We start from the raw sequence: 27,150 nt of genomic DNA on the forward strand, positions 1-27,150 counted from the left end.
CAGCTAATGTCATATTAATGGCGAAATACTGAAAAACCCTCTAAACCCCTAAGGTCAGTAACAAGACAAAGACGTCAGTTCTTGCTATTTCTGTTCAACGTTGTGCTGGAGGTACTAGCCAGCCCAGTTAGGCAAGAAAATTAAGTAAAATGAATGAGATTAGAAAGGAAGAAGTAAAACTATCTCTATTTACAGATGACATGGTCTTGCATTTAAAAAACCCTAAAGAGTACACACACACACACACGATTAGAGTTAATAAATGAGTTCAACTGCTTTGCAGCGTACAAGATCAATTTACAAAAGTCAACTGTATTTTTGCACACTAGCAATGAAAATTCCAAAAAAGAAATTAATAAATGCATTTTCATTTAAATATATCAAAGGGAATAAAATAATTAAAAATAAACTTAACAGAACAACTTCAATATTTGTACACTGAATGCTACAAAGCATTGTTGAAAGAAATTAAAAAGTCCTAAATATATGGAGAGATAGCCTATAGTCATGGATTGGAAGACTCAGTATGGTAAAGATGGCAATATTCTCCAAACAGAACTACAGATTCAATGAAACCTCTATCAAAATTCTAGCTGACTTTTTTTTTTGGCCATAAATGACCAGCAGATCCTAAAATTCACATGGAACTGCAAGGAAATCAGAATAGGCAGAAAAAAAACAAAAAGAAAAAGAAACAACAAACCCACAAAATCTTGAAAAAGAACAGTAGGAAGACTCACACTTCTCAGTTTCAAAACTTACTAAAAGCTACGGTAAACATACTGGTTCAAGAATAGACGTTTAGATCAGTAGAATAGAATTGAAAGTCCAAAATTAACCCATATATCTATGGTTAACTGATTTCCAACATGTGTCAAGATCATTCAATGGGGGAAAGAATAGTCTTTTCAACCAGATGCCCACATGCAAAAGAATTAATCTAGACCCTTACCTCAAATCATGTACAAAAATTAATTCAAAATGTATCCTAGACTTAAATGTACAAGCTAAAACTATAAAACTCTTAGAATAAAACATTAGATGTTAATCTTTGTGACTTTATTTTGGCAATGGATTCTTAGATATAACACTCAAAGTACAAACAACCAAAAAAAAAAAAAAATAGATGAATTAGATTTCATTAACATTAAAAATGTCTATGTCTCAAAGGACAGAACCCAAAAAAAAAAAAGAAAAGACAACCCACAGCATGGGATAAAATATTTGCAGATCATGTGTCTGATGAGGGACTTGTATTTAGTACATATAAAAATAAAGTTATAATAACGACTCAATGTGAAAAAAATAAACCAATTAAAAATGGGCAAAGGATCTGGACAGTTTTTTATAGAAGGTATATAAATGGTCAATAAGCATATGAAAAGATTCTCAATACCATTTGCCGTCATGGAAATGCAAATCAAAATCACAATGAGCTACCACTTTACACCCACTAGGATGGCTATAAATCAAAAGGACAGATAATAACAAGTGTTGGCACAGTTGTGGAGAAATTGGAACTTTTGTATGTTTCTGGTGGGAATATGAAACAGTGCAACTGCTTTGGAAAACAGTCTGGCAGTTTCTCAAATGGTTAAACACAAACTTACTGTGCAACTCAGAAATTCTACTCTAGGTATGTTCCCAGGAGAAATGAAAATGTATGTCCACGCAAAAACCTGCACACAAATGTTCATAGCAGCTTTATTGATAATAGCAAAAAATAGAAACAACTCAAATGTGTATCAACTGATGATTGGAAGAAGAGTGGTATACCTATAAAATGGAATATTATTTGTCAATAAAATGAAATGAAGCACTGATAACATGGTACGTTGATGAACCTTGAAAATATACTAATTAAAAGAAGCTAGTCACAATAGATCACATATTATATGACTCCATTTATATGAAATGTCAGGGATAGGCAAGTTTATAGGGACAGAAAGTAGATTAGTGGCTGTCTAAGGCTGGGAGAGATTAGGGGCTTGAGAAATGATGGCTAATGTGAACTGGATTTCTTTAGGGGGTAATAATATTCTAAAACTGATTACAATGATAATAGCGCATGTCTGTGAATGTACTAAAGCCACTGAATTGTACACTTTGAATGGGTGAATTATATGGTATGTGAATTATATCTCAATGAAGGTATTAAAAAAAAAAGAGTCTGGAACGAGATTATATTTCAATCTCCAGGTCTCCTATCTGTGAATTTAGGCCAAGTATTTAAGCTCTTTATGATTCTGTTTCTTCATCTTTAAAATGGAGATAACAACATTATCTATGTCATAGAGCTGCTATGAAAATTAAAGGAACTAATACATGCAAAGAAAGAAGGACTTCTAACAGAGCCTGGCACATAGGAAGTGCTGTATGTAGGTGTTAGTTCTTATTATGCACAGAGTGTTAGAGGAGAGCATAAAAGAAGCATCTATCACATGTGTAGGGCAGTGGGAAAGGCTCAAAGGGTGACACAAATTAGTTTTGAAACATAGGCAGGGATTATCAAGGCATAGATAAAAGGGAAGGAATATCCAACAACATAAAGAGTATACACAAAAGTATGCAGACATCAAGAATTTAAAGTATCCTATAAGTAAACTGGAGTATCACCTGAAGCAAATGAAATTGAAATTCAGCCTGTGTTTTAGGTATTCTTTTTAAAGAGCTCCTTCAGAGACAATTTAATTAGAAATTTTCTGTGGGAATAAGGTTAGCATTACATAATTTAGATAACATGCATCAAGTTAAAAACACCATCGTTGAGACCCTGATCTAGACTGAAGATTAGGTAAAATGGTTCTCATTTTTATTATTGAAACAGTATAATCTGTACACATAGCTCTGTATGGTATACATATTTTGTTGTCTGTTCTCCTGCTGGTACCCATCTTATGTGAGAGAAAAGGGGAAAGTGTGATTTTTATAAACAGACACTTGAGGAAGACTAGCCTATGCAAACAATGTAATTCATAGCAACACCGGCATATATGTTCACTTCAATGCTGAGTGAATAAAATCATCATGAGAATTGATGCATGACAATGGCTTGACAATTTCTTATTCTTTCTCATCACACCAATTCTTAAGATGATAGCTGTATGCAGACATGTGAATATCGCTATTGGGCTGAGCTAACCGTGCATGACCCAACTTTTTTTCCTTTTGGAAGATGAAACCTGAATTCTTAGACTAAACAGTGAATAAATGTTTCAGAGATGTGTTATATAATTTACTTCTGAAAAATAGAGTTACTACTTGTCTCTAGAAGTTTAGAAAGATATTGACATAGTCATTTGCAAATTCAAAGATGTAGAAACAGTAGGTCTATGTTGACTTCCATAACCTCTGCAATATTCTAGCCAATATCATAGAGCACTGCATTGGAAAGAAATCCAAATGTTAAGGTGACCTTGAAGTTTTAAGTTACTTTTTGCTAATGCAGTAGTTTTGACATAGTTAACAAAACCAGTTCTATATATAATTCCTCAGAAATAAATATAAGTATAAATATGAAAACTAGAGAAATGCTTCTGATACAGATTTTACTGTTTAGAGTTACAAAGGAATATATTAATGAATTAAGAGCCATTAAATCTTACAGATAATGTTACCAGCCACCATTTAGGGCACACACTTATTATTCTTGGTGTTTTAATCTTCATGGTGCCCTCAAGATTATTATTTGTGTTTTGTTGATATGGCTGAGACTTAGAGCTAGTCAAATAACTTCAAGTTACATTTGTGGCAAAAATAAGCATTGAATCCTTGTTTGTCTGGCCCCCCACAAGCCATGATGGTGACAAGAACAGGACTAAATTCCTGTTGCCAACAACTAGAAAATTGAGCAAAGTATGGAAAAAAACTTTCAGACATTGGTCAATATGTAAATAAGGACTTTGATTCCTAAAGGTTGGAAACAACGAAATGATTCCAGCAATCACCCCAGATCTTTGGCTGATGGCAATCTCCAGATTGGAGGCCCAGGCATATAGATCCAAAACAGACTGTCAGCTTTACTGAGTTGAGAAATTAGAGATCAAAGTTTGTGAAAGCTGAGGAGGTTGGTATTTGGGGGGACATGTTTGAAAAGAGAGAGCTATCTGAGGAGAATACTTGCAGAAAGGGGGTCAAAATGACATAGGGGTCATTTTGAGTCTTGGCTGAGTAATAGGTCATACATACATCCAGAGAAACTGTACAGTGCTGGGGAAAGAATGACAAAAAGCATATCAATTCCCTTTTTTTTTTTTTTACAAACTAAAGATATAAACCTTTATTTCACAACTTTGTCATAATTTACTTTCTAATGAGACATGTACTGGGGACATAGGTTTAAAATAACAGAGACTTTTGAGAAAGCTTTCATTTTGGGGGGATCTTATTGTACCAAGACTTTAAAAGGATATATGAAAAGCATGTATTTACCTTTGAATTATGTAGTAATTAACATTTAGGTGAGCAAACATATAAAGTAGCATACATCCCACACATCTTGCTATATCAGTGTTTCGTATGTTGCCTTGACCTCTTAAAAGGTTCGGCTTTTCATTAGGAAGATGCATATTCATTTGCCACTTCTAAACTCCAGTAGCATGTTGATTTTGTTGCTGTTTACAGCTGACATAAATTAGCATTGGGTAAACAGATGCAAAAAAAAAAATTTACAGGAAGTTGTCCTTGCTTACATCTTTAGAAATCCTCCCAATCAGGAGGGAAAACCAATGTTTTGAATTAAAATGTAACAATTAGATTTCGTTTTACAAAGGAAATAAATTTTGAGAAAACCTTGTATGCTTTCTCAGTCCCTCTCAAAGAGCTAAGGAGTCAGATGGCAGCCTTACCAGTGAGGAAACCAGGCCTCAAGTGGCATTTGGATTCTTTCAAAGGCACAGTAACAAGTTTGACCAATAGGGGATCATTCATCAAGTCACTATCCATTGCATTAAATGGGACTCTAGTGTGGTCTGAAATGAGAAAAGATACCTCTAAAAAGCACCCAACGTGGGAATAGCTCACTCATCTGTCAGCTTCTAGAACACAAACAGCTATTAAAAGTCAGCTCCCTCTGGGGAGGTAGGAAGCAGTCAAGGAGAGAACCACCATACTGATGGAGGCCCCAGAAATGGAAAAGTTGGTCAAGGAAAGGAAGGCAAATGCATACTCTTTCAGAATAAACCCCTTGGGTTTTTTAATGATCAGTCGAAATACAAAGAGGTTTGGATTTTAAGGTGTCTTTTCACAGCATCTCCACGTAAACTGTGTATTAATTATTTTAACCTGGAAAGAAAAGAGCCATAATGCTGAAAAGTGGATTTGTGATTCTTGCATGTTTTAAAACTTTGAGCAAAGAATTTCAGGTTCTCTATGTGATGGAAGTTAGCATGAGGAAATGAACTTTACATTTTTTAGGGGTTTTTTTGGTAGGTTTGAAGGTGGATTTTTTTTTTTTTTTCCTTTTCTCCTTTTTATTTCCAACCATTGCTAAGTGGCATGAAATGGAAAAATGAAATGTTTGGACTAATTTTTTTTCCCATTGATTCTTATGTAGAATAATGTACTCTGCAGTTCAATTAAAAATAACAAGCTGCTGTGTTGCTCTGAGCCAAATGTAATCTCCAAGACCATGGTCAATAAAACACTCAAGAAAATGAAGTATTGAGGCTGAATGGTCTGAAGTCTACTGGGGAATAAAGAAGCAACTGATTAGCATTTGAAAGCAAGGTCTTTTAATTTTTTAAAACTCAAGGAGAATAAAAAAAGTGATCACTCATCAAGAACAAAGAGTTTGAAAAATATCTCACCTTTTTTTTATGAGTCCTTTCAAAATTTTAAGAATGACCTTTGGTCATCAGCCCCAAGATCTAAGATGCTTTTCTATACATGTAATGTTATGTTTGGGAAACTCCTAGAGTACCTGCTGAGGAATGTAAGGATAAATGGACCAATGCTCAATGTTTTTTCACTCTAAGTGACGTTTGCTCCATCCAATGAAGGATGTCATGAGAGTAAGTGTTACAGCTGGTTTTATGCTAAACATTCCAATCTATTATGCAATAAAATATAGTGATGGGAAAAAGTTTCGTACATCTTTACATTTTTCAGTAACTTATGGGAACCTCCGTCTAATTCCTTAATATGTGTCCCCACAATTAATTCAGTACTGTAGTCCATACCTAAAATCCTGATAAGAGCTAGCACGGAAGTTATTTTTAAATGCCTTTTATTAATTTGAATAACTTCTAGTAATCTTCTTTTATACACTTACTAATTTTTGAAACACAGAATATGGGCTTTTCAGCTTTAAGCTCAGACTTCTCTACATTCTGTAAATCCTCACAGATTTGTTTCTTGCTTTTAAATATCAGCACCTTTCCGCTTTCTCCGCTTCTGTTTCTGCCCTCTATGCAGGAGATCTTTTAAGTTTCCCACTGTGCTTCGTAATAAAATCAAAAGAAAAAAGCATATCCTTCAGAAAGCGTTCAGCTCACTAGAAATAGAAAACCTGTCACCTTATTCTCAAAACCTCAGATCAGGCAGGTCAGTGGCAGAAATAGTGAGTGCAGTTTTGACAAATGGTATGCAGTGGGGTTAGCAAAATTATTATGTACCTTCTTATCTCCAGATGTGTTTTTAAGGAAAAGACTGTCTTCATTCAGGAAACGGGCTTGGTACTGTTGGGAGGAAAACTTTTCCTCTGCCCTCTTCGGTTCGTATGTTTAGGGACCTGCGAATTAACTGGCAACACCTGTGAATTAACTGACAACACCTGCGAATTAACTGACAACAGGGGGAAAGTCAAGGTTTATTTACACCTGCACGTGGAAGTCACTTAGTAATTTAGTCATGCGTAACTTGCTGAATATCCAGAGGTAAAGGTTTATATACCAGCTTAACAAGAGGGTGGGGGGGGGTGGAGTTCAGGGCTTCAGAGGGAAAAGTAGGAAGGGTCTGTTGTTGTTGGATTTTTTTGTGTGATTTTTTTGTTCCCACCTAATGGGAACAAGTAGACCGTCTCCTTCCAGGACTTTGCAGGAAACTCCCTCCCTGGGAATAAGTTTAATGGCAGCTGCATCTTCAGGAGGCTCTGCTTTATTCAGATAAGGGAAGTTCAGATAAGATTTTGTGTTTTCACTTTAACATAATCTTTATGCCAAAACTGTAATCCCGTCAATATGCTGACTAAAGTTGAAGTGTGACTTGGAAGAATAAGAAAGTATAAACAGCTCTACTTTAGAATAGAAAAGGAGATATAGAGTGGACAAAGAGACAGAAAGAGATTGATTTTGATACTACCGTGTGTTAAAAGACTGTAGCCCAAGTTCTTTCTCTTTTATATACCATGTAGTTTCTGAACCTCCTACCCAACCCCAAACGCACATACATACCCAAATGCTGATAAAGGCAGTCTAAATTAACTTCTAAGAATACAGGCTTTATCTTATCGAATTATAGTTTTCTCCGGATGTATGCCCAGGAGTGGGATTGCTGGGTCATATGGTAGTTCTATTTTTAGTTTTTTAAGGAACCTCCATACTGTTCTCCATAGTGGTTGTACCAATTTACATTCCCACCAACAGTGCAAGAGGGTTCCCTTTTCTCCACACCCTCTCCAGCATTTATTGTTTGTAGACTTTTTGATGATGGCCTTTCTGGCCAGAGTGAAGTGGTACCTCATTGTAGTATTGATTTTCATTTCTCTGATAATTAGCAATGTTGAGCACCCCCAAAGTTCATTGCAGCACTATTCACAATAGCCAAGACATGGAGGCAACCTAGATGTCCATGGACAGATGAATGGATAAAGAAGATGTGGTATATATATACAATGGAATATTACTCAGCCAATAAAAAGAATGAAATAATGCCATTTGCATCAGCATTGATGGACCGAGAAATTATCATACCAAGTGAAGTAAGCTAGACAGAGAAAGACAAATATATGATATAGCTTATATGTGGAACCTTTAAAAAAAAAAAAAAAGGTACAAATGAGCTTATTTACAAAACAGAGATGCACAGACATAGAAAACAAACTTATGGCTACTAAAGGGGAAAGCGGGGGAGGGATAAATTAGGAGTTTGGAATTAACATATACACACTACTATATATAAAATAGGTAACCAACAAGTACCTACTGTGTAGCACAGGGAACTAACTACACTCAATATCTTGTAATAATCTATAATGGAAAAGAATCTAAAAAAGAATCACTTTTTTATATATATAACTGAATCACTTTGCTGTACACCTGAAACTAACACAACATTGTAAATCAACTATACTTCAATAATAAAAAAGAAAAAGAATACAGACTTTAGCATCAAACACTGGATTCAAATTTCAATCTTTCTTACCAGTTTATAAGCTCAGTTATGTATTCTATCCCCAAATCTCAGGTCTCTCATTTGTGACACAATGAGAACATTTGTGAAACAGTAGCAATACCAGAGTATTCCAAGAATTAAATGAGGTGATTAATGTAAAGTGATAAGGATGACGACAGGCAAAATGTAAGTAGTAGTAGTTGTTGTTGTTGCTATTTTTTATATGCTTCCTCCCTTAGCCTGAAAACATGCTTTGGATGAAAAACATTCTTTGACCCTGAATCCTCTTTATTCTACTAATTCTTTCTAATGCAAATGTCTCACACTTCAGTTCTATCTTCACTTCATCATTTATTTTTATCCTCACACCACTAGCTTCTATTGGTTTCTATTTTGACTTCTCCAAAGAAACTGCTTTCCAAAAGGTCTTCATGATCTCCTACCTGACAAATGAAATGGATGTTTCCAGGCCTTATCTCTCTGGACCTCTCACCTGCACTGAAATCTACCAGCAGCTTGTTCCTTCTTGAAACTGTCCTTTCTTGCATCCTCCAACCATGTCTTCCCCTCATTTTCTTCTGACCTCTATTCTTTCTGCCTCCTTCATTGGAGTCTCTTTTTCCAGAATTTCATCCCTAACTCTTTCTATACTTTACCTCTGAGTGATTTCATTTACTTTCTTGAAAATTATAAACAAATTTTTATTTCCAACCCTGACCTCTCCCTCATGCTTCAGACTCATTTATTCAACAAGTGTTGAAACAAGTGTTACATAGTTGATGACAAAAACTTAGAAAACATGGAAAATGAAAATTAACAAAATCATCCATATTTCTCCATCAAAAACTTACTAATATTTTAGTGTCTGTCACTTACTAGCTAAAAAAAAAAACCTAGTTACTTTATCCATAAAAACAGAGTTAGTTATGATTCTAAACTCATAGGATAGCTAGGCATAAATATACAAAAAGCATCTGAAAGTGCCCACCACACAGTAAGCCCTATATGGATGTTTGCTGCTATTATTATTACTTTTTTTTCAAATTTAAAAGTGCACACTCCTATGGACTGAATATTTGTGTCCCACCAAAATTTATATGTTAAAGCCTAATTTCCAAAGCAATGGTATTTGAAGGTGGAGGCTTGGAGTTACAGTAAGTACGTAATGAGAGTAGAGCCCTAATGAATCAGATTAGTGCCCTTACAATATACACTAATATGTATAAAATGGATAACTAAGGAGAACCTGCTGTAAAAAAAAATAAATTAAATAAAATAAAATAAAAAAGAAGAGACATGAGAAAGATGATCTCTTTGCTCACTGCCATGTGAGACAAAGGAAGCAAGCTCTCATCAGACACTGGATCTGTCAGCACATTGATCTTGGACTTCCTAGCCTTCATAACTGTGAGAAATAAATGTTTGTTGTTTAAGCCACCCAGTCTATGGTAACTTGTTATAGCAGCCTGAATTGACTAAGGCACCCATACTCATAAATAGTTTTGTATATTTTCTTCCCATTCAGCAAAATACGTATGAATTTTTTAAAATTTATTTTTACAGTAGGTCCTTGTTGTTTATCTGTTTTTAAATATAGCAGTGTGTACATGTCAATCCCAAACTCCCAATCTATCCCTCCCCCACCATCCTTCCCCCCTGGTAACCATAAATTCATTCTCTAATTCTGTGCATCTGTTTCTGTTTTGTAAATAAGTTCATTTGTATCAGTTATTTTTACATTCCGCATGTAAGTGGTATTATATGATATTTGTCCCTCTCTGTCTGACTTACTTCACGTAGTAAGATAAAATATATAAAATACATGTGAATATTTTTAATGTAAATAAATATTTTAATGTAAATAAATATCCTTTGTTATACAGCAGATGAGATCAATAGTTTCTTTCAGCTGCTTAATGAATTATGTTTACAGTTGCCTCAAACTTCCATTAATTTATTCAGGGTTGTATATAATTCCCAGAATGCCAACTGAAACTCAATATTTCCATGTCTCATTTCCTGAAATAATGTTGGAATGCAAATGAAAGTAATGTTTTTACAGTGATGTTTTGAATCTCTCTATAAGACAAACAAAAACAAACCAATCCCAAACTTTAAAATGTTCCTCTTAGTTTGTTAAAAAACCCTCCTGTGGCCCAATTCTGAGCAGATAACTATTTAACAGGGCATTAAGACACTGAAGTTGACAGCTGAATGTGCTGTGTAATAGTCTATCATAGAGATTTTTTTAGAAAGCAATCCCTAGTTGTCGGGCATTTAGTTTGTTTTCAAGTTCTCACTAGAGAATTTGCAATGAACATTCTTTTAGATACATACCTGTGCTCATTTATGATTACCTCCTTAGTTGTAAAATTACCAAAAGAAATAACACAAAAATTTGAAAGTGTTTCCTTTCCTACTGTGAATTTGTTTGCTTAAAAGGTTGTCTCATATTTAACTCACATAAGTGGTATATAAGAAAGTCTGCTTCCTCATATGTTTGCTGATAAACATTAACATTCTTTTTCATCCTTGCCAATCCAATGAGCTATAAATAACTCATCTTTTTAAAATTTGTATTTCCCAAAGGTAGATTCAGAGAACAAAAATAAATCACTCTTAATGTTTGGTATTGAACTTTGTCCTTTTAAAATTTAAGCATTAAAGATTATGATTTTAATGATTGTTATTTCTTCTGATAAATATTATTTCTCTTTTAACTGATTATGTGAGCCACAAATGTGCAGGAAAAAAAGAAAGTACACACATTTTCCTTCTATTAAATTTGAATGTGTATTGATTTTGTATTCTGTATGGTAGGTTTTTTTCAAAATATTGTCTTTGATTCTGTATTGAATATTCACCCTGAGGACTTTGGTCTATTGATTGAAAGTTTTAATCCTCTAATAGAATTATGATGCATACGCCAAATAGAAAGAACATTCAGGGAGAATCTCAGAAGTCCATAGTCTTTTCAAGACTGAGGCCCCCACTGAGGGTTTCCAGAAGTATGGCATAGCATTCCATCACTTCTCACTAAGTACTGATAACCCCACGTCTATACATCAGTGAATCCCATCAGTTCTACCTTCAAAAGATACCCAGAATCCAATTACTTCTCATCAAATCCATTTTACTGCCTAGCTCACTGGTTTATTGCAAAGGATTCCTAATTGCTCTCCTAGCTTCTGTCCTTGCCCCTCTAGTCTGTTGTCAATAGCAACTATCAACCGTCTCGAAAACTGTTAAAACATAGCAGATCACAACCCCCTCTGCTCAGAGCCCATCAGGCTGCCCATCTCAGTTGAAGTAAGAGCTGGAGTCATCACAGGGGCTTAAAGGTACTGTTTAAGCTCCACCAGACACGCACCCGTTACCTCTCAGACACGTCCTATCTGACTGACCCTAGCTCCCACAGTTCCCGCCACACTAGCTTCCCTTCTGCCTCTCAACCATGTCAGAGAGATTCCTGCCTGACACATCTGCACTTACTCTCTCTTCAGTCTGAAGTGTTCTTTGTACAGAGGCTCTTCCTAACTGAAGGTACAACCCTTTCTCATATGCTCTTTGTTCTGATTATTTGTTTAATTTCCCCCCCCACAATTCTTATCATCATGTGACATAACATATATATTACTTATTTTGTTTCTTGTCCATCACTCCCATTAGGACGTAGGTCTGGCTGGATAGAGATGTTTGTTTTGTTCACCATTGTATTCATAGCATGTGCCTGGCATTAACACTTGAATGACTGAATAAATATCTGAATTTCTGCTATTTTCCTGTAAAATATTATTTTGGATGGATATACCACTAGCCCTAAACATCCCAAGTTTAATTTTAAATGGCTTTTCATTGAATTCTGATATTTAATTAGCTTCAATTTACATTTATTAAATGTTTTTATATGCTGACATAGACTGTCATATCATAAAGCTCTGCTGACATTTATTAACATTACTGTTCTTGACAACATTTTTACAGGAAAATGACTGTATCAACCAGAGAGTTTGTAAACATTATCATCATTTTGAAGTCAAATTTTACCAAGTTATTCAGTTAAATATTGTATAGACTTCTGACATTTGGTAGAGCTGGTCACTCCTCACAGCTGTAATATGCTGTAGCTCAAAACATATTCGTGATAGTTCTCCTTGACATAACTGCATTTACAAAGTACTCTGCACTGGTAAACTTTTGACAATATTTACGGAATAGAATTGACTCTTGCATGTGGCTGTGCCCTTGTAAGATTCACTTGGGTGTTAAATTTACCAAAATAATGAAGACTTGGACCAAACACACAGAAAATATTATCCAGCACTCATATTCAGAAAACAAACCAAAAGCCTAGTAGTTCTAAGTTTGTATGCGGTAACCCTGTGGTCTATAAGAATCTTAGCCTCCTAAAAATGTATTTTCAAATGCATGCTAGGGGAAACCAATAAATGAGAACTAACGCACTTAGGATTGCTGTGACTTCCTGTTGTCCTTGATGACCTTGTACTCCCAGTTACAGCATCTTATTCAGATTCTCACGAAAACAAAATGAACATCTTTTTCTTGTTTTGCCACCCTCCATTAAGTCACTAAAATGTAGCCATTTCATGATCATAAAGGAATGTACAAAAGCGAACATTTGATTGTGAAAATGAACTTTCTCGCATACTAATAGCTTTAACTTTATGTTCAATTTAAAGTATGTTTTCACTTAAATAATTGCTTACAAAATAGGAATCAGAAATAATATGTAAGATATGGCTTTAGGAAGTTAGAATGACTAAATATTTTTGTTTACTTCTATCATTTATAATTTGAATCTTATTGTCTGATAAAAATATTTAAGCAAAGATCTTAAAAGGTAAGTTTAGTGCAACGTTTTCTAAACCTTTGTTGCTCCATAAAATCCTTCTGCAGGAGCCCTTTTAAAAAGGTTTTCATTGCATATCCCTGTGACGAGCTTTTCTTCTCTCCGTGCAACTCAGATATTTTCGCTTTTATAACACCTAGATTGTTTATTCCTCCCCTGATGTCCCTCATTTTTGTTTTCCAATCCTGGTGTTTTGATATCTTTTTAATAACAAACTCCATACCTTTTGCCTTTTTTAACTTATAGTAGTTTCTAATATTCGTATATGGTCTATAAAAATAGCGAGGCTTTTCCAAGGAGGATGATAGTCATTAATTCTGCATATATCGCAGTGGAATGTGTCATCTCCAAGCAAAATATAAGCTCACACTGTGCATGAAGACAGTTCTTGTTTGCTTCAGCCAGTAGCATAGTTTACGGGGAAAAAGTTTTTAAACAGGTCACTAAGAAATATTCTCATTCTCGTTAATGTCTTTGAGCCGCATATGTGAGTAGAATCGTAAGGAATTTCCAGTGACTCATTCCTAGTTTTGGCCATCCTTGCGTTCTGTGAAGTCGTGCATATTGAAACCTCTGAACAGCCCTTAGTAAAGCCTTGACAGTAGAGCTTGTCGCTTGCGCCTATCAAAAATGTCAGATGCTTTTTCCAAACTCTATCACTAGCAAACAATATTGAATACTTATTAAATATGGGAATTAGCTACAAAATCTGCAAGTTGCAGTGTTGTAAATCAACTAAGCAATTAGCGTGAGATTTTTTAAGTGACTGAATACAAATTCAGAATTATGAAGTTATTATCTAATAACCCAACAAGTGATGTGAATAAATCCTTGCTAATATGAAAATTATCAACCACTGAAACACTTTTCTATAAGCGGGTCTATGGCTCCTCATGCTAATGCACTTAGATTGATAAACTACAGGCATTCTGTGAAAGCTTCATTTATTCCAGTTGCTGAGGATTGTTTTTAGAGAACCTGTCATCCAAATGATCAGCAAATCGAAGTCTGCAATTTGTTTTCATTTAATAGGCAGACAGGTTTTCACCAGTTTAGATTCAGTCCTATTAATACTCTTTGAAACTAATTGCTGGGAAATGAATTTTAAAGGCAGCATTTTATAATTTCTCTTTTTCTTCCTTCTGTCCCTATAACAGAAGACAGAAAGGCACCGGTACACATTTTAAAATATATGTTAACTAGGCACAGGCCATAATCTCCTGTCATCTGTATGGTTGCAAAGGACCCTTAGTCCTCACTGCCACAATCCATTCTACACTCTTCTCTCAAAATTATGTTCTGATTATGCCATTTCCCTTCCACAAAGCTCCAGTTGCCTGCCAAATAAAAGACAGTAACCTTAATATGGTTTCAACACCCTCCATTATCTACTCCCACTTAACATACTTTTCTTTATTTTTGTTTATATTGCAATATAACACCCATATAGAAAAAAGTTTAAACCATTAATTGATTAATAGTAAAGTAATATCCAGGTAACCACTGCCCAGAACAAAAACACCAGAATATCGTCATTACCGCAAGAGCCGTCTTTCCTTGTGTATCTTTCTGATCATACCCTCTCCAGCATCCCAGGGCCAACCACCCGGAGCTGATTACTTCCTTGATTTTCTTTATAGTGTCTCCACTATGTACCCTTAAATACATAGTTATTTTACCTGTTTTTGAATGTTACAAAAATGGAACCAAACCGTTTTCTTGGAGTATTGCTTTTTTCACTCAACATGATTCTTGTAAACATTCGTGTTACTGTGTATCGCTCTACTTTCTTCAATTTTAAGCTGTTTAGTATCACATTACATCAATATACCACAATATATTTACTTTTCCATGTTGACAGACATTTGGATTTTTAGATTATTTCCAGATTTGGGCTATTACAGACAATGCTGCTATAAACGTTCCTGGGCATATATTTTGGTGCCCAAGATTCTCTAGTGTTCATACCCAAGGGGTGAAATTGCTAGGACATAGCTATCCATATCTTCATACTAGATAAATGTGTATGTAAATCTCAAAACCAGGCAAAATTAACTGCATATAAGGATTTTCAATCTCTACTAGATATGTAAAATGTTTTGCAAAGTGGTTGTGCAAATTTAAACATCCAGCAAAAGTCATGATAGCTCCTATTTCCACATATCCTTAACAGTATTTGTATTATCATACTACATTTCTTTCTGCTTCTCATCTCTTACCCCTTCTTTTTGGATTTTCTATTTGTTTATTCCTTCGTACCCTGGGTATTAGTTCTGACCTATAACAGGTCACTAATTCTCTCTTCATCTGTTTCTAATCTGCTGATAAACTTTGTCAGATAGTTATTAACTTTGGACATTGTCTTTTCTAATTCTTACATTTCTGTTTAGTTCTTTTCAAATTCTACAATGATACTTCCTTTAGTTTCCAATTTTCTGCCAAAAAAGTTTTCCCCTTATTTCCTTAAAAATAATAAACATAATTTTTATAATATGCATCTGACAATTTTAGTAACTGAGTTCTTGAAAGATCTGTCTCTGTTACATATTATTTCTGCTGGTTCTATATATGAAATATAACTTCCTGTTACATGATATCTTTGACTTTTGCTGTGGACATTGTATTCAACCAATTGTTTGAAGGGATAATGTAAGACCTAAAATGAAAATACCTACTTCCTAGAGGATTGTGGGTTTTTTATTTTTCCTTCCTGTCAGGAATCTGGAGTCTATCAGTCTCACACCACCTTAAACTTCATTAAAATATGAAACAAATTATAGCATCTTGGATTTTAATCCATACATTGAAAATTTTGAGGTCCAAAAAGATAATATTGAAGTAAGTTGAGTTATGATGATGCCTTCCTCTCTGTAACTTATTGTGTGACTTTGAGTTGAAACTTTTGTTTCTAGTTTTTCTTATCTGTTAAAATAGTACATGGCTTGTAACCCCCAAAATGGTGATTTTCCTTTTTTTACAGTTTCCTTTCTATTTCTCTTATATTCTGTTCGTACCAGTTATACTGCAGGTTGCTTGAGTTTTGCTTTATGTTTTTTGAGTACATAGATTTTCCAATACCTGGTTATGATTATCTTGAAAGTGCTGTCCATGACTTTTTACCATATCTCTCACTATATTGAGTGTAGTAATTTGATGCATTGACTGCTTAATGCATGTTAAATGGATAAGTCAATGAATGAATAAATTTTGGAAATAGGTGCATTAATAAAAGTGATTAAACCAAGCTCAGTATTGCTGTAGAGAAGGAACAAGTATCTTTTCTATTATAGGTCCCAGAGCTTCAGTCTAATTTCTGTTGCTATGTTTACCTGTCCAATATATTGGCTGATTGTCCTCATAAAACACAAGTGGTCTGAGGTAGGATTTATGCATAGTGATCCAAATGTGTAATAGAGCTTAAAAACAAAGCTTAAAAACATTGATCTAGAAGAGAAGTGATAAGATGTAATAAAAGTTTATTTAGGATGTACAATTTAAAAAGCATGTTCATCAATAATTCATCAACAGTCTTTAAAACAACCTTTAATATAACCATTTTTATTCTGTAACTTTAATCATTTGTAGCTGATGTTGCTAGAAGCAGATTTTGACAACAAACTTCTGAAAGGGATCCATTTGCCTAGGGATTTACTTATAAAGTTGGAATTAAGTCATTTCTAGGGGGAAATTCAGCATATTAAACAAATATAATCTAACATATTAAACAATTGTTCTAAAGATAATCAAATCAAATCTGATAAAATGAAAAAGAATCACTATTTCATATGAAGGCATACATTTGGATATTATTTTTGCCACATAGAGCAGTTAGCTCTGCATTATAATTAATTAGTCTTCTTAATTTTTTGTGTCACCTTAAAGAGTGGTTTTCCATATCCTGGTGACTAAGTTGCTTCTGTACCTAAGAGATTTGTTAGATTTTAAAGACCATGGATAAATAAAGAATACATATGGTCCAAAATTATCGGTAGAGGAACCAGTCAAATAATCAGATTTTTTAATGAAGCATCTTTCCATTGGTTTGTCAGTGGATAGATGTTCAAAATATAGAAATGAATGAAATGTGTGTAAGGAAATAATTACATAATATAGGCAATCAATTCCCAATTAATTCTAGAATTTCCTGATCTTATTTACATGCTCTCTGAATATGATCTTTATTTTGGAATTTCTTTAACCCATTCTGAATCTAATAACTTCATTAGAGTATTTGTGCAATGCATAGTCATTAGCTAGGTCTGTGTTTTGTCCAGACAACCAAATGGACAGAAGCAAATTTTGCCATATTAGCGGGAAGTTTATATTTGGAATCAAGAAGATGTTCTGTATTTTATACATTGTATTAACGGATTTGTTGAATTTTTACTTTTCATTCATTTGATATCATTTAGATTAAAGTCAGAATTGTTAGAAATTTTCATTCATTCTCAAAACCTCTCATCTATTGATATATCAATCTGTCATTATTCATTAGCATCAAATACTGCTAAAACAGGAAAAAAAAAAAAATCAGGAGCTTAACAACAAGAAATTGAAATTTAAAATTTTTCTTATATTCTAGAACCCTGGAAAGTCAGTCAGTCTTCTGTAGCATTTCAAGTTCCAAGGACATAGACTTCTTTGTCTTATTTTTCTATTACGTGTGATCTAAGATACTTAGCAGAGCTTCCAGCCAATACGTGTTCATAAGTAGAAAGGACAGAAGAACAGTTGCACAAAGCACCCTGCCTACATCACATTTGTCAGAATTGGTCACATGGTCTCATCTTGCCTAAAGGGAGACTGTGGATTGTCTTTATTCTCAGTAGTGCTAAAATGAAAGTAGATACATATAATTAATGACAAAGAGGGGAACAAACAGCAGTCACAGCCTTCATCTAACTATTTATTTACTGATTTATTTTACTCTAAGATAAGATATAAATGGTTAAACAAGACCAATTTTTTTTAAATAGTACCAGTAGTTTAGAAAAGTAAGATTTTTTAAAAATTACAAATAACACAATATCAACATAGTTATAGATGAGCATCATGATCTCCTGGGTATCCAAAGTGAAAGGGGATAGCTAAATAATTATTCACCTTTTCATTATTTTAAAAAAGGCATTACTGACGCAAAATGAAGCTCTCTTGGCTCTGAACAATTTGAAAATTTATCTCATGGTAATTTTTATGGGAAAACTGAATGTTATGGTGGACAATATTCCTATAATAGATGCAGTGATTTTATAAGGCGCTTACTTAGTGTCTTTGAGTAAGAGCCAAAAACAAAGTATTATTTTACCACTCAATGAAGGCTATCTTGTGAGTCCCTAAGGAAAAATGATCCAAGGATAAAATCCTTGGGTATTCTGGCTTAGACCCAGGATAGATTTTCACCTGCCCACAGGGCTGGGTGGATATACACACTATGGATGGTTATCTGTAAATATTACTGTTGTTGAAAGATTCCTGAACAAGTTTAGGAAATTAAGAAATAGATTATCTAATTTTCTGTAGTCTACCAGCATGTGTCAAACCAATTTACCGCTCTTAACACCAGGTGTTCTAAAAAGTGAAAGGGGACTATTTGTTAACTGTAAGAGGGCAACAATGCAAAAAGATGAAAGAGGTGGAAATTGAAACCAATTTGCTGAATTTACTAAATTACACAAATTACCCAAAAAGTAAGTGAATTTCTCATAACAGTAGTAAAGAAATTACTTTTGCAATGAAATGTGTGTTTATATCCAAGTTTCAAAATTACTTAGCAAATAACTCCCAGTAAATGTGATGTTATAAATTTTAGCTAAATTATATGTTCGTAGAATTTTTTGATCTTTTCAAAAAATTCTATGTAGATTATATCTATTAAAATATTATTTTACATATTTTGACATAAATAAACAATAACTGCCTGAGGAGAGAAACAAATTCATGGTCTCCTAAATATGATTTTATTATTGATGAATCTTAGGTTGGTCCTGAGATGGCAAGAAACATGAATTCATGGTTCCTGAAGTTTTATAATCATTTTCATCTAATTTTTGATATGGTAATAATTAAATGAGAGCTGACAAGAAACTGGGTGATTAAACATTGTTTGATAAAGTGATGCATTAATAACACATAAGTTATATTTCTAAGTTATTCTCTCACAGTGCAAAACCAATTTTTAGACTGTTTGTAAGCAAAACTCTTTGAAGAATTAATCTTTGCTTTAAGGGAGCAATATCGATTGACATCAAGGATTTCTCTTATTTCCATGTAGGAAGAACCTTTTGTAATGGTCTCTGAAAATGTCCTGGGTAAGCCAAAGAAATACCAAGGCTTCTCCATTGATGTTTTGGATGCCTTATCTAACTACCTGGGTTTTAACTATGAAATTTATGTTGCACCGGATCACAAGTATGGAAGCCCACAAGAAGATGGGACATGGAATGGCTTGGTGGGAGAACTAGTGTTTAAGGTAAGCATTTATTTGTTTGTTTGTCTGTTTATCACATATCTAAAGGTTGACTATAACCCTTGGCAACTAATTTCATACAAAATAAGTGTAAGGCAAAGCATTAGGTGGCGGTGTTGAATCAAATCTCACCAATACTATTTCATGAACTTCGTGGAAAGAAAAACTGATGAGGGCTTCCCTGGTGGCGCAGTGGTTGAGAATCTGCCTGCCAATGCAGGGGACACGGGTTCGAGCCCTGGTCTGGGAAGAACCCACATGCCGCGGAGCAACTGGGCCCGTGAGCCACAACCACTGAGCCTGCGCGTCTGGAGCCTGTGCTCCGCAACAAGAGAGGCCGCGACAGTGAGAGGCCCGCGCACCGCGACGAAGAGTGGCCCCCGCTTGCCGCAACTAGAGAAAGCCCTCGCACAGAAACGAAGACCCAACACAGCCATAAATAAATAAATAAACCCAAAGTTTAAAAAAAAAAAGAAAAACTGATGACAATATAAAGCTAAGTTTTAAAATATTTCCTATAATAGAAAAGTATTTACTGCAGGTATTTACCTTTGCCAAAGTTATACTCCAGACGTTTTGTCAGGATATGGTACATGATGAAGTCACAATGCCTTTTCCAAACACAGTTCATGTCATTGTGTTCTTTTAAAAATGTAATTTCAAAAACTAAACAAATAAGATCCTGACCACTTAGGAACTGATCATTTAGTTTTGGTATCTAAATAAGGTAAATCTATTCTTACGTGTATTTTTCTCCTTGTTCTTGCAATTCTCAGAGAAGTATTTAAACTTCTCTATTACTTTATCTCCATTTCTGTCAGTCTTTGCTTCATTTTTTTGGAAGCTCTGTTATTAGGAGCATACACACTTTTAATCATCATGTCTTCCTGCTGAGTTGTTGAATAGTCATGTTTAGGTCTATAATTTACTATTTGATTTCTGTGTATCTTATTGTTTCCCTCTGTTCCTTCTTTTCTTGCCTTCCTTTGGGTTAATTGAATATTTTTAGTGTTTGATTTTATTTCCCTCTTAGCTTTTTAGCTGTATTTCTCTGTATTTTTGTTTGTCTATGGTTAGTCTAGAGTTAGTAATGTGCATTCTTAACTTATCACATTCTATGTAGATTAATATCATACCACATCACATTAAAAAACGTAAACATACAGCAATATAATTCCATTTATACATACTATATCCTTTGTGTTATTATGGTCGTGTATTTATATTTATGAACTCCAAAGTAAAATGTCATAGTTTTTGATTTAAACAGTTGACTTTCAAAGGTATAAAGAGGGGGGGAAAAGACAGCTTCTGACATTTAACTATTTATCTATTTACTATTTCTGTGGTTTTTTATTCCTTTCTACATATCTGAGCTTCTGGCTGGTATCATTTAGTTCAGCCTGAAGAACTTCCTTTACAATGTCTTGAAGTCCAGTCCTACAAGTGGCATATACTCTCAACTTTAGTTTACCTTAAAATTTCTTGGTTTATCCTCAGTTTTAATAATATTATTAGCAAATAACAAACTCTGAGTTGACAGGTTTATTTTTGCTAGATACTTTCTGTCTTAGTGTTTTCAAGTGGCACTGCTGATTCTGATTTATGTTTGACAAGAACACTGAGAGTCTCAGAACACAGTCACTTATAATCAAAATATATTTTTCCTCATACTTTTTTATTATCTAAGAAGAAAATTGAAGATGAAATATTATTATTCTTAAAATCAAGGCTGGTGATTTTAAAGCAAGAGCAACTTTTTCTTTCAAAAATCAAAATAAAATTATCATTCAACAATTTTTCATACAATAATAAATGTTTTTATTATTATTTCACAGTATAATTGATACATAACATTATATTAGTTTCAGGCATACAACATAATGATTTGATATATGTATGTATTGCAAAATGATTGCCACAATAAGTCTAGTTAACATTCATTACCATACATAAAGTTATTGTTAATGTTCATGACTTTAAATATGCCATTCTATTGTCTTTCGCCAAATATTGTTTCTGATGAGAAGTTAGCCATCATTTGTACTTTTGCTCCTTTTTTATGGTGTAGGGGTGGCCGTTTTTTAATTCTCTTTTCATTTTTTTTTTTTTAAATTGAAGGCAAGCTTTTTTTTTTTTTTTAATTTAATTAATTTATTTATTTTTGGCTGTGTTGGGTCTTCGTTTCTGTGCGAGGGCTTTCTCTAGTTGTGGCAAGCGGGGGCCACTCTTCATCGCGGTGCGCGGGCCTCTCACTGTCGCGGCCTCTCTTGTTGCGGAGCGCAGGCTCCAGACGCGCAGGCTCAGTAGTTGTGGCTCACGGGCCTAGTTGCTCCGCGGCATGTGGGATCTTGCCAGACCAGGGCTCGAACCCGTGTCCCCTGCATTGGCAGGCAGACTCTCAACCACTGCGCCACCAGGGAAGCCCTCTTTTCATTTTTGATGTTTTGATGTTTAGCTATGATTTTCTTTGTATTTATCTCTGTTAGGGGTTCACTGAGCTTCTGGGATATGTTTCACTAAGTTTAATAAATCTTGACAATTATTTATACAAATATTTTTTCCACCCTCTTCTCTTTCTCCTCTGTACTTGAGGCTCAGAAAACATTCAAGTTAGACCTTATTAATGTTGTCTCTAAGTCACTGAGGTCTTGTTTATTTCATCATAATATTTTACTCTCTGATCTTTAGATTGGATAATTTATCATGATCTGTTTTCGGGTTATTGATTCTTTCTTTGCCATCTCCAATTTCTGTTAAGTTCATTTGGTAACTTTTTTATTCTAGGTAGCTAGAATCATTCTTATGCATGTATTGGTTTGGAGTCGGCCAAGGATTTGAGGGAAGTTTATACATAGATTTTTGGGCTTATTTCTCTGTGGCTCCCTCCTTCATGTGAGTCCTCTTTTGATTTCTGCACAGTCTGGCTGCCTCAAACACCATCCTCTGATGCATTAAGCTAATAAGACTCTGACTTTCTGCTTGAGCTCTAGCTACCCGTTGTTGCCTCACTGAGATGGGTCCTCAATGAATGAGCCATATAAAAGTAGATCTCACCCAAAGCAGTTACCATCTTTAAAGGGTTGAGTACTCTTCAGTTTATGCCTGCTTTCAGCTGATATGCAATCTGTTCAATGTGTGTTTTTTAAAAATTTCATCCAGAATTTACAACTGTTATTCTTTGTTGGGTTAACCCAATAAAAAATTATTCCACCATTGCCAGAACTGGAATTATTTCTGGAATACTGTAAAGTATTCAGAAAGCCAAAGGATCTAAGTTGTTTCTAAGAGATGTAGAAGAGAAAAAAAATAAGAGGTTTTGAAGACAGTGGTAGGAAAAATAATAAAGCTGTTTTTCATATCCTTTAAAACTTTACTAACGTCAGTTTATTTAATAAACCTATTATTACATATGGAATTTTTTTTGCAAAAGGTTAATAGAAATATTTTAATAGGCAAACAGGAATCATCAATCCTCATCTCTCTTATAAAAACTATGACTATTTATCTTATACTCCTTTATTATAAAACCACAAAACAAGCGTTCTGTCTTTGTATTTCTGAGGGGTCCTGCCTGAACTGAACCCAAATAAGCAATTATATTAAAATAAAGATAAACAAAAGGAAAAGGCATTATGCAAGTTTATTCTGTAGATATAGTAGATAAAAATCCTTAAGAATTATCACGCACACCTAGAGGGGTGGGATAGGGAGGGTGGGAGGGAGGGAGATGCAAGAGGGAAGAGATATGGGAACATATGTATATGTATAACTGATTCACTTTGTTATAAAGCAGAAACTAGCACACCCTTGTAAAGCAATTATACTCCAATAAAGATGTTAAAAAAAAAAAAGAATTATCACGCTAACAAACTTCACTTACTAAATGCAAGTTAAAAGTAACAAGCATTATAATTAGTCTAATGTTGGTGCTGTTTTTAATTTGGTTGTGTGCTTGCTCCAGTTAGTTAAATTTTTGAGATTTGCTTCCTCACCTATGAAATGAGGAATACAAGTATGTTAGTGGGAAGATCACTTCCAACTATAATTTTTTTAAAACACTTTAAGAATTTATTGCATAGAAACCACACACAAGCAATTGTATGTTGTTCTTCATAAACAGTTTGTTTTTATTTGCATGTAAGAGCATATCATTATTGTATGATAATGTAAAGTTCAGCAGGGTCCTTTTACATAGCAAAAATTCAGGCTTAAAGAAGCTGACTGACAAATGTATGATTTTTTAGCTGGAAAAAATATAAAGCTATTTATTGCAACTAGATTTTATTTTCTTCAAGAAGATAATTAGCCATTCTGACTAGGCTGTAAGAAATACTTCTTAAGCAGGTAAAAGTGGAGAAGCTTACATAAGAGTTTGTTGGAGCAGGTAGAGAGAGGGGAAGAAAACTGAGAGAATGTAACTAATGAGAACATGCTCTATAGCACAGGGAACTCTTACTTAATGCACTGTGGTAACCTAAATGGGAAGGAAATCCAAAAAGGAGGGACTTTTGCTGTACAGTAGAAACTAACACAACATTGTAAGGCAACTATACTCCAATAAAAATTAATTTAAAAAAAAGAAAAGAAAACAAACTTATGGTTACCAAAGAGGAGAGGTGGGGGGGGGGGAGGAATAAATTAGGAGGTTGGGATTAACATATACACACTACTATATATAAAATAAATAATCAACAAGGACCTTCTGTATAGCACAGGGAACTCTAGTCAATATTATATAATAACCTATATGGGAAAAGAATCTGAAAAAGAATCGATATATGTATATGTATAACTGAATCACTTTGCTGTCCACCTGAAACTAACACAACATTGTAAATCAACTATACCCCAATATAAAATAAAAATTAAATTAAAAAAATGAAAGCAGCAGGAAGATAACATTTTCAGAAGGAAAGGGCAGTCACTGTATTCTATTACTAATAGAGATGTATGCTCTAATTTTCAGCAACTTAAAATGTCAATTCAAGTATACAAATAGTAATGCAGTAAAATATCATAAAGTAATTTAGATTATCCAACAAGAATCATCATTAACATTTTATCGGGATCATTTACCCCTGTAAAGCAAAATAACACTATTGAAATGGCATAATAATGTTATGACAGAGTTTCAGAAAAGTGAGCTTATTATTGTTGTATATATTTGACTAGTGTAGACATTTTTCATGAATCTAAGTATATTTAAAATAGCAGTAAATATTGCCATTGAGTACCTCTATACATGACATAAGACTTCTAAAATTAACAAGACTCTCTGCCTCCCTAAGGGGAAACCAAAATTAAAAGAATGTTTTCTAGCGTATTTGTCACGATGATTATGGAAAAACCCATTAAAAAGAGTCAGAGAGGGAACATGGGAAGTATCAGAGGCTTAAAAATAATGGAATAAGTTACATGGAAACTATCAATAGCTGCATGTATACAAAATTTTAAATCATCAATAAATCAAAAACAATAATAACTAAATTAAATTACAAATGATAGGCTGGAAAATATTTGCAAAAGTATGATGCATTGTTAACCTCACTGCTTCACTGCTTCACCTACATGAAGAAGTATAAAATCCATAAGAAAATACTAAGATCCCCATAGGTAAAGCTATAGAAGATATGAACTAGACTTTCAAAAGAAGAAAAGAAGAAACTGATAGATAATAGAAATCTAAAAGGAAATCTAGTGTAGTGGAGTAGGGCAATTAATAAAGTTAAAAAATAAAGTAAGTAGATGAAATATGAATGTTTAGTGCTTTTATAAGGAAAGAGCTGAAACTTTGTGTTATATTACTTGGAATTCTTTTATACGCTGTGTTTTATAATAAAAAATAGAATATCATTGGAATTAGAAGCACATATTTCAGTCAGCAATATACTTGACAGCAGTGACAAGAAAGGTACCATGGGGAATGAAAAAAACATAGTTTGAAATGGACCAAATAATAAATATTAACACTTATGTAGAGCTTACTATTGCCAAAGCACTCACACAACCCTATGAGGTAGGTAGTACTATTATCCCAATACTGTGTATGATGAAACAGAGTTAGGGAGCTAAAGTAACTTGCCCAAGGTCACTTAGCCAAGTTGTGGAGAATTCATGACTCACACCCAGGCAGTGTGGATCCAGAGTCCAAGTGCTTATCCCCCTTGACCAGTTAACAGAGAGGAACAGAGTTCTAGTGTTAGTTTGGTCTTAAAAGCATTTTAATAAACCAAATTACAGACAGTGAGGAAAATAATACTCAGAAACAGTTCAACGCAGGTTTTAAGACCTGCAAATTCAAAGAAGGTTCAGATGGAGTTTGGCTGAATGTGAATCGAGGATAAAAAAATAAGATTACATAGAGAAGGATTGGGGGAGTGATAAAAAAACATTTGCATCTTTAAACTTCTCAAAAAATCTCACTTTTTATCTCAAAAACCTGTTCTTCTTTCCCTTTTTTTAAAAAAATTAAAGCTCCTTAGAAAGGCATCCATTATTTTCTGAAGTTTATGTCTCAATCCCTACATTTTGTCATACTCCATATAGATCGCATTCAGCTTCAATCTGCTTTGGCTGGCCTCACTCACTTCATCTTCCTATATTTTCAACCCCAGCTAAACTCATCCTTTGTCCCATAAGGCTGTCAAACTATTCCCATTTTTTGATAATTCTGTCTTCTGGGTATATCTGTTTCACTTTTCAAATGACCCTTTGCGGGGGAAAAAGTATATATATATGGAGAGAGAGAGAGAGAGAGACTGACCTCTCCCCTTTTCTTTCCATAGTCCCTCTTTTGGAACCAGAGGGCTGAGGTTGTGTTTACTTTATTTTGTATGCCAGGCAGAATGCCCTATATTCATCCTTTCATTCCCCATGTGTTTTTGAATGCATGGTATGTTCTGGGCACTGTGCCTAGCATCACAGATACAAAGGAATGGAAGACATCATTCCTGCCTTCAAAGATCTCACAGTGTACAAGGAAGACAAATGTGCAAATAAATCATTAAAGCACAGTGTGATCAATGCCATAGGGTAATGCATGCAGGGTGCCTTGGCAACCAAGGGGTGGAGTGACAGCCTGTGCCTGAGGAGATGAAAAGATTTCACATAAGAGGAGAAATTTGAGCTAGGTCTTGAAGATGAGTAGGAGTGTGAGAAGCAACAGTAGGGATAATTATAAAAGCATGCTTGCCATGCTGAAGAGTTTGGACTTTATCATTTAGCCAGTGAAAGTTATAAAAAGTTTTTACATAAGAGAAAAGTGGGATTTAATTTATGTTTAAGAAAGATAACTGAGGTAAGGCCAAGGATGCATTGGAGTGAAGAAGGGAAAAGACAAATGTCTTTTTCAACAATCCAGAGGGGAAAAAAGGGTGTCTAAACTTAACAGCAATAGGAGATTAGCCCCAAAAACTGATTTTGAGGAAGCAATCAATATTCCAAGAAAAAATGACTAGAACTTGGTAAGTTGGAGGAGAAG

General features: G+C 34.2%; 1 protein-coding gene across 2 annotated transcripts in view; it reads left to right on the forward strand.

Moving 5' to 3' along the window:
• GRID2 (glutamate ionotropic receptor delta type subunit 2) overlaps positions 1-27,150 on the forward strand; it is a 1,411,147-nt gene that overhangs the window by 1,074,603 nt on the left and 309,394 nt on the right. For both annotated transcript variants that reach the window (XM_068542054.1, XM_068542055.1), the window contains one exon: positions 19,473-19,670. In XM_068542054.1, coding sequence (XP_068398155.1) covers positions 19,473-19,670 — 198 coding nt within the window. The remainder of the gene's footprint in view (positions 1-19,472; positions 19,671-27,150) is intronic.

Source organism: Eschrichtius robustus, chromosome 4 (assembly GCF_028021215.1).
Source record: "Eschrichtius robustus isolate mEscRob2 chromosome 4, mEscRob2.pri, whole genome shotgun sequence".
NCBI lineage: Eukaryota > Metazoa > Chordata > Mammalia > Artiodactyla > Eschrichtiidae > Eschrichtius > Eschrichtius robustus.